We start from the raw sequence: 14,040 nt of genomic DNA on the forward strand, positions 1-14,040 counted from the left end.
AGGCAAGGAGTTTAATAACACTAACGTCGGATGGGATGGAAAGCTGTCAGTTTTGATCGGCAACAAGTGGACTGAGAGAAGTGTAGAGGGCAGTGGAGGGAGACTGCCATGCCCGTGTATAGGGCGGCAGCGTGGCCCAGCGGGAACGCTCGCGCCTCACAGTGCGAATGTCCTGGGTTCGATTTGCCAACATCGGGCATCCCTTCTGTGTGGAGTTGCTATGTGCTCGCCCTGTTCTGCACGGGTTTCCTTGTGGTGTTTTTTCGCTTTCGTCCCATAGCTGGAAAAAAAAGTACACACTTACAACGTACCTGGTATTGGCCTAACATCCCGATGCTAAAACAAAATATACCTGCAAATAACGAAACTGGGTTTACGCATAGCAGCATCGCCCTCACCCCCTCTCCCCCCCTCTCCCCCCCTACTGCGAAAATGTGTTCGGACCTTTCTTAAAAAAAAAAAATGTATATTTGAATAGGAGCCCAGTACAGAGGAATAACCCGCAACGCAGGGATGGGGCAACAGACACTCCGTGAGCCGCAGGCCCCGAACGCTGTGCACCTGAGTTGACAGACAGGGGAGAGGGGAAGGGGGGGGAGAGGGTAACTTTAAAAATATAGTGGAGGGAGCAGGGGTGGAGAAGAAGGGGAGAATGGTCAAAGGAAATGGCTGAACAGTTAGGAAGAAATAATTTAGACGATGCGCTTTGGTGAACTCATCAACCGATCATAGTCCCCAGAGCGGTGGATAAGACTCCTGACCAGGTTGGAACCTTCCTTTAAAACAATATTGAATCAGTCTTGAGAATAATTAAGGCTTTCTTGAGTGAGCATAATTCAAATAATTTTTTTCCCCACATGGTTCGAAAGGCCAAGCAAGTAGAAAAAGAAGAGACCTGCCTCGCGGTGGACGACTAAAACTTCTCTTTACGAGATGCGTGCGTGCCTTCCTGGGCCAATGAGGCTTCAATGAAAGTAAAATAATAATATTTAAGCCAAAATCTGCTCGATAATTAATTTTTTGGGAGCTGAAATTGAAATCATTTCCTTGGATAGACGACGGGAATGGCAGTGGCCACGTAATTGAAAAAAAAAAACGACTAAAAAATGTCCACGGCTTATTACGAACAATTAAAAGCTTCGTGTGTCATGGATCGTGACTCTGATGGATGTTGAAATTGCTGAAAGGTTTGTTTTTTATATTGGGGAACACAGACGCGCAAACGATAATGATGATTGAATGTCACTTTGCGAATGTTTCGCATCGAGAAACGTAAGACAACAAAGTGTGGTATTTAGGCCGATAACTTACTGAAGTAATAAAAATAGACGTACGGTAAAAGTGCAGCCCTGCAAATGCCTGCTCATGGCACTGCTGGCGGAGAGCCTCCACTCGAGGGAGCTCTAAAGAGCCCCTTCAGACGGTGTTTTGGCCTACTCTTCCACACTAGCAAGACGTCTTGAAAATGCCGGAGGACCCACACTTTACAAGATAAAGATCTCCCATGTAGCCGCCACAGACTTTTTGGGGCAAGTGCTGTTAGCGAGCAACTGATGAAGGCCGGCACAGCATGCGAGGGGGGTGGGTGGCCAGCACCACGCCTGGCCGCCTTTGTCTCTCCTGGGGCAATGTTTACACACTGCACCAGGTACTCATTTGAGGCTGAGACGACCTAGGGAAGGCCCGGGACCAATTCAGATTACCATGACCGGTGTTGGCCGTGAGCGGGAATAGAACTCCGTAGCACAGTGCGCTAACCACTGCGCCACCACTTACCCACGCACACTCTACACAAATGCCACTACACGCGGATGGAAGAAACCCAGACATTATTTCATCTGCCGTGCCTGGAGTCAGAATTTGGATTTGCAAATCGAACGTGCGAACTATTGCGCCACGGAAGCATCCAAGCTCACAATGCCAAACTCCAAAACTACTCACAAGGGGCCTGTAACATCGACGAACTGCTGTATTAATTATCATCATAATAACACAACATATTTTGTCTGTCGATCCACTGCTGGATGAAAGCTCCCCCCACGCCGTGTTGGTTGTGGGGATTAGTTGACCGCACTGAAGTAAATTCACCTCATTGTTCAATTACCGAGCGCTATCTCCTTCGATTCGGCTCATCCGTCAACTTTTTCTCTAACCGCTTGGAATCAGATTAAGTGAAAAATTGGTTAGCCCTTTTTAACGTGCCTTCAATTGCCTATTTGGTTGGCAGCTTACGTGAGACTCAGCCAATTCACACTGAATTGTCCAAAGTAGTTAGATTTGAATTGATGATGGCAAAGTCTGCCACTTGTTAAAAGCATATTTTTTGTTAGACGTACTCAAGGATGTATGATCTGCAAAACAACGGTTGCCACCTTTAAGTGTGATGAAGTCATAATCTGCTCGCTTAAACCCATACCGAAAAGAAAATTATTCCAATGCCCGAGGCAGCACAATTTTGACACAGCATGGGTGGGCGTGCGCATATGAATGAAATAAACAAGTTACATTATGAGACCTCATTTGCCAGTAACAAGATATAGTAATAGGTTTTTACCCTTTTATCTGGCACAAAAACTGACACCTTTATACAAGGGATCATGCTTGCAATAACCACAACACAAGTAGTCAAAATGCAAACAAAAAAGACAACTCTGATAATATGCACATTTTGGCGTCTTCTGGTCCAACACCAGTGGAGACTGGGCTCTAAGAAAAGCCGTCTCGGGTGTGGACCAATCAATTTCAAGGACAGTGCATATTATTATCAGAGTTGTCTTTTTTGTTTGCATTTTGACTACTTGTGTTGTGGTTATTGCAAACATGATCCCTTGTATAAAGGTGTCAGTTTTTGTGCCAGATAAAAGGGTAAAAACCTATTACTAAACAAGTTACACATTGCTAAAGGGCAAATTCCCTTACATGTATCGTATACTATCGTGTATCGTCGAGGGGTGGTTTTGCGGTAAGCGTGCTGAGATTATCTATCCCACCGATCCAAGTTCGATTCCTGGCCACGGCTCACATCAGTGGCGAGCGAGAGAGTGATAAGTACCGGAGCCGGTCCTACTGTGCCCCACTTCACCAATTCGCACTGATCAGCGTGGTGATGTATGGGGTAAAACAAAAAACCATGACCGGCATAGCATGGAAATGCTTTCATCCACGAGTGGATTGACGGTTGCTAAAATATATGATTGCTATTTTATGTAAAATATAGATTTTTTTTTACTTGACAGCGGTTTGAAACGTTGACAACATATTAATGTGTGTATTTGCGTACATTTGTAAAATCGACAAGACTCGAGTGGTCGTCAACGGAGCGTAGCGTAAGAATTGGACACAATCACGGCTGAGAAGTTTAGAGGGATTGAAGATTACGTTTTCAAATCTTTGTACCAGAGTATCAACCGTGTGTGTATGTACAGTCAACCCATGGCACCTGGGACTGACCCGTGACCTCCTGCCAGCGAGCCTTCGACACTTCACGTGGCCTGTTTGTATCGTTTTTTTAATGAACCCAGCTCAAACGGGTCATCATAATTCTTCGGCAGTGAATTAAAAAAAAAACCTCAACACATTCGTCAACAACAACTGTGGCCTTCGAAGGAAAAAAAATCAATGATTGGCGGCATGCACGGGCAATCGGCTGAGAGAGAGCGAGAGGATAGTGGCATCTCTCTGGCCTTTTTCTAGGCGCTGCGAAGATGCCCGAAAACAGATCGGATGAGACACGGGGGCGAGCGCCTACACAGCGCTTGGCCGCGAGCGTGAGGGTCGGCTCCTTCCCCCTGTCCCCAGCCCCTGGCGGTGACCATGAACCTGCTGCTGCTGGTGATGCTGCTGCTGCCATGGCCTGGAGAAACATTGCCCGAAAACATCACCTGCTGTATACTTACAATTTTTATTTCATGAGTCGGTATTAGAGTGTTTGGCTGCTATACATTTCCACACGATGATAAGCCTCTTTGAGCTATCATTTGTCATAGCCTGGTCGTTTCTGAGAAAGAGCTATGCGGCTCAGTGGGCCTTAATTAGTAAAAAAAAATGTACGAATGTGTAATTTTTTTTGTAATTCATTATTGAAGAATGTATGATGAGACCACGGTGTGATTGACGAATGTGTCGAGCTATTTTGGCGTTCGTGCTTGTGCACCGCTGGCCACCGCAGTATCGCCGTAATAATTTTGTTCGACAACAGATGGTACCTTCATGGACACCCCTAACTACTTTTCATGAGTGCACGGTAAGGCCTCGCTAAACGCGTGGTGTTCACACGACGCGTTTTAGCCATAAGGTGGTTCTTCCATTCGGGAAAACACTTTTTGCACAAAGCGGAACGCGCACCGTTATAACGCGGTTTTTGAGCGGTCGACGATGAACTACTTTCTCGAGCAGGCGTGCCTGAGCGGAGTGATACATCACGTAGGAATAATACAGTAATTTGTCCGGCCATCCCACCGCGTGTGCGTAGTAGTCCATCGCATCTCGCCAGACTTCACCGTCACAATTATTAACGGGGGGAATTGTTTCCGCTGAACGCGGCACTTTTTCAGGAACGCATCTCCTCGCGTTAAACGAGGGCTCGCCGTGTACACCGCGACGAACGACGCCGTTGTAACCCGGAACTACTCCACGCATGCACGACAAGAAAGGCGGCGGCGTGAGCTTACGAACGCCGCGGCGGGCGCAGCCTCCTCGCTCCGGTGGTGGAGGGAGGTTCTATCCGGGCGTCACCGCTCACCCGCCGCTCGCCGGGCGACCCGCGAATAATTCAGCCGCCGATTACAGCGGGAGGGGGAGGGGGGGGGAGATCCGGAGATGGACAGCTTTGGCCGTCCAATCGGGCCGACACAGATGCCTCCCTTAACCTTTTCTACCTCCGCTCCCCTGAGTACAACGAATGGAATGAGGTTACAGCGAGGGAGCCATGAATTCTCTCCACACACTGGGGCGCGTCCTTGAACCCTGGGGGAGGAGGGGGGAAGACGACAAATTGTGAAACAAACGCCGCTTAATTTATTTCCTCGTAGTAATCGGGGATTGTGAAGGATTGCCGAGGTGTGGGGGCAGGTCTGGGCCACGGTGTTTATGCCCCGTGTGGATTTGCGCGGGAGCGGCGAGGCAGAGCGAGCTGGTGACAGAATGAGGAGTCGCGACGGAGGGAGCGGACTGTGGCCGGCATGCACAGGGGACCGGCCCGAAGCCGCCACTAATTCGCCCCAGCAAGAATGAGAAGATGAACGCCATTCATTGTTGTCCATAAAAGCTTCGTGGAGTCGCACACCTCTTCATCAGGGGGACTTGTCCTGTATTTGCCATATTTGGCCAATTCCATTTCTCAGTGTTGTTTTTTTGCGTCAGGTTGGAGACTGTGGGTTACCAGAAGGAAATCCACCACACATAACGGGAGGAGCAACACACACAGGCAAGGCCACGCAGACTTCCAAAATGCACCAAGACAAATACCCCCCGTGTAGCCTTAACAGACTGTAGGGGCAAGTGCTGTTAGCGAGCACCTATGAAGGCCGGCACGGCGCACGAGGGGGTTGGGTGGCCAGCACCACCCCCGACCGCCTTTGTCTCCCCAGTGGCGATGTTTACACACCGCACCAGGTACTCATTGGAGGCTGAGTCGACCTAGTGGAGGCCCGGAACCAGTTCAGATAATCATCACTGGTGTTGGCCGTGGGCGGGAATCGAACCCGGTTCGCCGGGTTCGTAGGGCATCGCGCTAACCCGCTACACTGCCGCCCCCCAAATGCACCAACACACACAACACACACTTGCTGCGCTGCCATCTCCCGGTCACCTCGCGGCGGCCGTATGCGCCTCCCAAAGAGTCTCTCGCAAATCTCTGCGAGATCCACAACCAAGCCCTCTCCCCCTCACCCCCTCCCAAGCGCGCCCGGCCACACGGCAGGAGGCGAAACCTCAACCAGGCAGTGGACCCGGGGTGGACGCGGGTGAATAATGGGTGAAGTATATTTTTTCCAGAGCCACCCCCCAATTCGCCACTCCCTCCCGCCACCACAAAGGCAACCACCCCCTACTTTAGTCTTTCTGCCGGCGTACGTAACCCGCCCACGGACACCGGGGGCTGATTTATTCCCTACCCCCCCCCCAGCCCCACCCCGGAGTTTGCTCGTGCGATCCTTGAGAGTGGTCCGGCCGTCATTTGCGAGTCGTTGCCGCGTCATCGGGACTGAGCCGAGAGATAAATCACTGGACGGGAAAATGCGTGGCAGGTTTAGCGCCGTATCCGTCCTCTCCCCCCGCTAGCCCCGCTAATGTTGCGTGGGGGGGGTGGGGGCTGGAGGGCGCTGACCCCCATACACCTCCCCCCCACCCCCCCATTACCTCCCACTTCTTGTGTGTGTTAACTCTAAGTTCTGAAAGTCAAATCAAGAAATGTTCGTGCGATTTTTCCGTCTTTACTTCTCCACACCGCGGGTGAGCGCCAGAGTAGAAATGCACGACGTGAGCAACGCAGGTCGCGTCCCGTGACTCGTTCTGTTGAGCGTTCTACGTTTAACGTTCTACGTTTAACGTTAAACGTAGAACGTTAAACGCGTGGGGTGTGCCGATACAGCTGTCCGGGTTTGTTTTCGGGTTCGGGCACGTGATGCTGGGTGGTTGTGGTGGTGGTGGTGGTGGTGTTCTGTCGAGATCCCTCTCATTCACCTCCTACAGATGAGATTGTCACGTTTACAAAGACAAAATTTACACGTGGGATCAAATTTTGACCTATAGACCTATTCCCCATCGGTGGCTTAAGACTCTTCATGACTGAACTCAACATCAGATGGATGTCCCCCCCCGCCACCCCTCTCGCACTCTTCAAACAAGGTCACGCTGCCAGACTTGTCCTTTGCATCCTATGATTTGTGCTGCTCATGGCAGTCACAGTCCACGTCAGGTGTCGTACCCATGGCCACTCCTGGCCGCAAATATAAAACCGCGGTCTCCCGCGTCTGTAGTGGTGAGCACAATTGGACTTCCGAAAGGTTGCACCGGTTCGAGTCCATATCCTGGCTGGCGTGGCAGCTGAAGACAGCGGGGCAAGTTTTTTAATTCTTCCCCCACCACCTCTGTCCATCCCAGCAGTGTGAATAACTGCAGTTAGTCGATCGGCGGTTCATGTGTGGTGGGGGAAAGTGTGGGTACTCCCGTCTTTCCCAGGACATCCGAAAAAGCATGGACGAGTCGTCTGAAACAATGGCTTGAGCAACGAAATGCCACCCAAGTATCACAGGGTATGAGATTCAAATGCAGGCAAGAACGCAGAGCTCCATGTAAATATATATATAATAAAAGCTAGTGCCTCTTTGGCAGTTATACACAAACACAAATGTAATCAATACCAAATCCTCCACAATAGAGGTTTTGGGTTAGATCGTGTAAATATAAACGTGTCGATGAGCCCGCCACCACTTGAGACGGCCAATTAAATGAGGTTTGTCACGTAAACAAAACATGCCAATTCTTTACTAGTTCAGTACACCGATGTGTTGGAGAGTAAACCTACAACATTTACAATTTTACTCTCCAATACACCGGTGTGCTGTACTAGTAACGAATTATCACGATTTGTTTACATGACGAACCTTACTAACTGGCTGTGTCGCGTGGTGGCGGTTTTAACGACACGTTAAAATTTAGGTGATCGAACCCAAGAATCTCTGATGGATAATATTGGTCGCGAAAGCCTACTGTGTGTTAAATACCAAATCAGTCATAACATATTTGTGTCTAACAGAAAGCGGACCAAGGTGGCACATTGGTTTGCACACTACGACCTAAGTTCAATTCCTGGCCACAGCCAATAGCAGACGAGTGATATCTGGACCAGTCCTGAAGCGGCGTGGTCAAACAACCCGCATCATCCCCATGGTATGATGTGATAAGTCTTAATATACAAGACAAAATCGACCCCTTCGGTGAAACGACTGCAGGCTGTCTGTGAAGCAGCTCTTTCGTGATAGCCCTGCGCTATCAGAATGCACAAATGGCAAATGACGTGACTTTACCGAAATAACCCAAGAGTAATTCCTGCAGTCACGAAAGCTTCAAATCAAGTTTGAACCAAGCTGTTATTATAATTATTAGCCGTACAGCAGTGGATTAACAAAGGGCGTGTTGTTTATAACGTTTACATGATATGAGAGTCAAAGGTGAAAGTGTCTCTGCGTGCTCACGTGAGCAGCGTGACAACGATCATCTCCTTCCGTGTCTCGGAACGAGTGAGAGAAATTCCACATTTTTCTGGCGGGGACCCCAGTCTCTCCGCAGGGACGCTTTGAGTTCCCACCGATTAGGATTTGAATCGGCAAATATTCAACCGTGAGAAATTGGCCACTTAACCTTTCAAAGGATTGTTTGACTTTTTTAAAGGTGTTGTTTGATCAAATGTCAGTTCAAAATTGTTCATTTGTTGACTTTCTTAAAAGTTTCTACTTTTATCAGGCCCCACGGTTTAAAAGTGGATCTCTCTGCCGTCGCTTTGATCTTCTCTGAAGATGGGACATCACCGCAAATGTCAGCCTACTATATAATTTTGTTGATGTTGTAAGGCGGTGTTAATAACAAACGTGGGGAGTTTTATTGATTTATCAAGTTACAAGTCAAGTGCTGGGTGCCACAGCATCACACGGCAGAATGAAAGTTCCCAGTTTATATATGTTTTTTTTTCCATTTGAATTGTCACTCAAACTTTTGAGAAAGGTTAAGTGGGCTTGGGCAGCACACGTCAACGCAATGCATGATGGTCAACGGTCATGAATAACGAGGGAGGAGGGACAGCTAAAGAATTGAATGTCCCCGAAGAAGCTCTCCACCTTGTGCAGGTTGCTTGGGTGGATTATTACATCGCAGGGTCCTCGGAAGAGGTGGCATTGGCAGTTTGGGAAGGCCCTCATGTGGCAGTGGATTGATCATGGCTGATGATGGTGAGAGAGATGATTGGGTGGATTGCCTTTATAACCATCTGACAGTTGGTAGTTGCCAGAAATCTGTTTACTAAGTCCTCGTTAAAAATAATGAACATTGTCAAAACAATCCGTTTGCAGAGTACAAGCAATGTAAAAAAACATGATAAATTAACTGACTAAAAATCAGCATGAAATGTAATAAAAATAGCACAACATCTGAAAACATGAAAAGACAACGAAAGAAATCTACAAAATATATATGGCAACGAAATAGAAATAATTAAATAGACTAATATTTCAGCACTTGTTTGCATATTAAGATGAGGAATTTACACACGTTCACGTGCAGCCCTTTTCTCAATCCACTGCTGGATCAGAACCTCGACGTAGCAACGCTTCGGGCTGTACGCAGAGGCTTAGTGCGGCGAACAATGCCTTGCCCATACAAATTCCACCAGCAGAAGGCACCGCACGCGCGCACGCACGCACGGACGCACCCACGCACACACAACCCAGGCTGTTTTGCACCGCAGGCCCACCGGAAAAGAAACGCCACTTCGCTCATCATCCTCCCCCCCCCCCCCCTTTTCATTTGCCTGTCATCGTCGTCTTTGATTTTCCGTTTAATATCCTTCGGTCGAGCTTTTTTATAATGATGATGAGCGCCGGTCTTTCACGCGTCGACTGATTTCCCGCGAGTTTCACCGAGTCGTGGAGAGCCCCCCCCCCCCTCGGACAAGGGATTTAATTGGCCGCTGAGCCCTCTGGTTCATTAGGGTGCCGTCAGGGCTGCCGGCTTTCGTGAGTTTATTTTATTAAACGCCGCAGCGCTTTGATTTTCCCACGGGAAGATTCGAGCGAGTTCAGTATTTGAGGGGCTATTAAAATGCATGCATGTCACACGGAGTAGCCCAAAAGTCGGGAGGCATAGGGTTATTCTATTCATCTCAACACATCCAATAGGGTTGTTTTATTTATTTAAACGAATGTTCAAACTGACTACCATTAACATTAATGCACGCATTAATTTTATTTTGAAATTAATGTAGGACTTTTTTTTTAGAGATTACAGATGTAACATCTTTGAACATTCATCAGTTATTGGTCGAGTTTTGTCAATCTCATCTGAAAAAGAATACAAATAGACATTATTAGTCATTATAATAGACACCATACCAACTTAAAATAAAATAAACAATTAGAATGTTTGAATGCAAAGTGTAAACATAAAGCTGATGTGTCCTGACTTTTGGGCCACCCTATATATATACGAACATATATATTTCAATGAGCATAAAGAAGCTCAAATGACATTTCGCTGGCTGGAACTCATTAAAAATGCACGCATGCACTCTTCACACTTTTGAGCAGCTTGCGCGGGGAGTATTTGAACCGTCCATATGTGTGAGCACCGTTTCTTCTCCGCCTCTTCCCTGTTGGCCATTTATTTATTTTAAAGTCCAAATGAAAACGTAATCCCTTGTCCCGTGAGCACTGACGCTAATTTTTTTTTTAACAGAGGTGCTCTCCCCCCATTAATTTTCTCCATGGTTTAATGGATGCCCTTAATCCGCGGTAGATTATTTTGAAAAATATTCAAATATTTTTTGACTACCGTGACGTGAGATATCGCCAGAATTATTAATTTGCTCCAGCGGATGAGTTCATATCACCGACTTCTTTTTTCAAACTCTCTTCCTCTCCCAAACCCATCCCATCAACTTAATGCCTCGGTTCACCACACGCCACCCCGCTCTTACTCCTCTTTAATCTGCACGTGACCGGAGTTTGATTTCAGCTGGGATTTGTCTGTATTCGCAAACCTCCGAGATATTTTTGCACCCGTCACACCGCATCCACTGTAAACTCTGCCTCTATACATACATCCGTGTTCGGTGCAATGTCGTTGTTGTTGATTGATGGCGCACTTGTATTTTATTTTTGGAGATTTAAATGTAGTGTTTCTTTGGAAACGGTGTGCTTTTCCACTGGCACTTTTTATGCCTAATCTTTAACTTTTTTTCTTCTTCCTTAATTGGCTAAAACGTTTAAAAGATAAATTTTACATTTAACCTTATAATATTTCTTACGTGTATTTTATTTACTCATTTGCATCGTTCATTTATTTTTCTCTGTGTTATGTCTGTCACGGACACGGCGTGTTGTTTTGTTTATGAAACCCGACTTAAGAGCTCCTGAGCTCACAGGGCACATCAAAATAAACTGAAACTGAGGCAGATGCCACCTATTACAGTCTACCAGCGACCTGGAAAATAATTTTGCAAGAAACTAAAGCCTCGGTCCCAACCATCTTCGCACGCCTTCGTTGGCCTGTTTGTCTGTTTGTCCACCAGGAATTAAAAATATTCCCCCACACACCCACACACACACCCACACACCCACCCACACACCCAACATCCCCCGTATAGCCTTAACATACTGTAGGGGCAAGTGCTGTTAGCGAGCACCTATTAAGGCCGGCACGGCACACAAGGGGGTGGGTGGCCAACACCACGCCCGGCTGCCTTTGTCTTTCCAGCGGCGATGTTTACACATCGCACCAGGTACTCATTTGAGGCTGAGTCGACTTGGGGAGGCCCAGGGCCAGTTTAGATAATCGTCACTGGTGTTGTTGGCCGTGAGGGGGAATCGAAGCCAGGTCGCCAGGTTCGTAGCGCAGCGCGCTTACCGCTACACTACCGCTCCCCATACCACACATCCACACCCACCCACACGCACAACAACAACAACAACCGCCATTCGCCACCAAGTGGCGGTGATGTCACCACGACGCTTGTGCCAGCCCATGTGCACCTTGAGGCCACGTGAAGTGTCGAACGCCCGCTGGCAGGAGGTCACGGGGCAGACCCAGGTTCCACAGGTTGACTGACTGAGACGACTGGCAAAACAACCCCCTACCTCCTCGCGGTGCCAGAGGGGCAACGTTGTGGTGGACAGTGCTGTGGCGGGGAGGGCCAATTCCGATTGGCTTCTCCCCTCATGGCGTCTGTGACCACCACAGTGGCTAAATTGGGGCTCTGGACGGGTGCAAGGGGCTGGTAACCCCTCCACCTTCAATACATTACCACTAAACCACGGCCCACACACCCACCCACACACCCATCCACACACCCAACCACATACCCACCCACCCACCCACACACCCACACACCCACCCACACACCACCCCCCAACTTCCCCCTCCAGCAAATCGATGTTCGCACAATTCAGGGATCACAATACGATTGACAAATGTATATATTTTGTTCTCATTTTTACAATCTCATGTTTTTCTCCCATTTTTTCCTCTCCTACCTTGCAGAACTTTATTCACCCCACTTAGCGTTAATGTAACGCCAGGACATCGTTTTGTGCACATTTAGCGTGAATTGTGGTTCATTTGGACCTACGTGCACGATTCAACAGACGCGTCATTAGCTAAGAATCCATTTTAATCGATGTATGAAAGCATCGCTAAAGCCCAATTACGACTGTCGGCTTAGCAGCCTTCATTTATTACGTTATTCTATTATTTCCTGCAGGTTCATTGTCATCGGTTGTTTACAATTTACTTAGTTTACCATAAAATCCGAGATGGTTAATAATCTATCCACCACTATGCCTTCATATCTTGAATTTATTTTTCTTAATAAGCATCTTCTGATGTCACTGCGGGTGTATGAACCACAAATATGCACGATCCGCTTCACAGTAGATGTTAAAGACCCAGTCCCGTTATTCGAAAATAAGGATGCCATGCGTGACAGTGTCATGGTCCAGATTTGACAAATTTTATTAAGTTAATTGCAAATAAAACAAAAAAACATGGCAACGTCTCTCCCTGGTGGCAGACGAAGGCCCACTGAGCAGGTTGCGGACATGTCGTGCCACACAGCGACAGCTGCCACGGGGGGGGGGGGGGTCCCCTTGGCTGGGCTGGAGCGCTTCACTGAGACGATTGAGATGAGATACGATGATGCATTGTCGCTTGAAGTTGCTCGCAGTCGAACCTCTCCCCTCCTCCTCTCGTACCTCCCCCTCTCACCCCCCACGTGGCGCCCCCTCACACCCCACGTGCCTCCCCCCTCCCCGCCCCCCCCCCCCCCCCCCCCCCAGCGTGCGAGCTGATGGAGCAGGGCATCCTGGCGCTCGTGAGCTCCACGGGCTGCGCCACGGCCTCCTCGCTGCAGTCGCTGAGCGACGCCATGCACATCCCGCACCTCTTCGTGGAGCGGGGGGGCCCCGCGGCCTCCCCCTCGTCGGCAGGGGGGGCGGCCGGCACGGGGGGCTCTCCCCGCAGCGGCTGCGAGCTGCCCCCGCACCCCCCGCCGCTGCCGCCGCAGACGACGAGCGACCCCGGGGCGCCGGGCGTGGAGGAGCCGCAGGGCTACACGCTGACCGCGCGACCGCCCGCTGTGCTTGGCCACGTGCTGACGCGCGTGCTCGCCGACTTCGCCTGGCGCAAGTTCATCCTCTTCTACCAGGCTGGATACGGTACGTGGCCGCGGGGCCGCGGGCGGGCTGGGCGGATGGGCACGGGTGGCCTGACCGGCTTGGCTGGGCGGGCGCAAAGTCCAAGAGGGAACCCTGTCGAGTCAATCGCGGGGAAGTCAGAATCAGAATATTTGTTTACGCTGGAGGAATCCGATGAGCTGCAAAGTTCTTTTCACAGGTCTCTTGACAGGGACCCTGAGAGATCTGTCGACAGGGACCCTGAGAGATCTGTTGACAGGGACCCTGAGAGATCTGTTGACAGGGACCCTGTCAACAGATCTCACAGTGTGTCCTTTCCACGATATTAATCGGGAGTGTTCCGTTCGACGCTCCAAAATTTGTTCAAACTGCTTACGTACTTTCATTTGTCGTCTTCCCCGGCTTCTTGCACCTATCGTTGTTTCCCAGTCGAGACGTTACATTCAGTCTCTTGTCATTTGTTTATCACTTGTCCACGAAGAGGACTGTCAGGAGATCCATTGGAGGGGTTCATTATGGGGAACTTGGCGGGTCCATGAAGGCGATCTATTGGGAGGCCCATGAAGGAGTTTGTTGCTGTCCATGAAAGGGTCTTTAAGGTCTGTCGGGAGGTCTATCAGTCTGATGGAGCTCATGATGG

The 14,040-nt window shown here is 49.1% G+C and overlaps 1 protein-coding gene across 2 annotated transcripts in view; it reads left to right on the top strand.

Annotated features, from left to right (window-relative positions):
• The window catches only part of LOC116951086 (glutamate receptor ionotropic, delta-1-like), a 292,747-nt gene that overhangs the window by 168,895 nt on the left and 109,812 nt on the right, over window positions 1-14,040 (top strand). For both annotated transcript variants that reach the window (XM_076073276.1, XM_032969471.2), the window contains one exon: window positions 13,044-13,421. In XM_076073276.1, the coding sequence (XP_075929391.1) occupies window positions 13,055-13,421 (367 nt within the window). In that variant the 5' untranslated portion in view covers window positions 13,044-13,054. The remainder of the gene's footprint in view (window positions 1-13,043; window positions 13,422-14,040) is intronic.

This window comes from Petromyzon marinus, chromosome 41, assembly GCF_048934315.1.
Source record: "Petromyzon marinus isolate PM22_M1 ecotype Great Lakes invasive population chromosome 41, UKy_Petmar_22M1.pri1.0, whole genome shotgun sequence".
NCBI classification, from domain to species: Eukaryota; Metazoa; Chordata; class Hyperoartia; order Petromyzontiformes; family Petromyzontidae; genus Petromyzon; species Petromyzon marinus.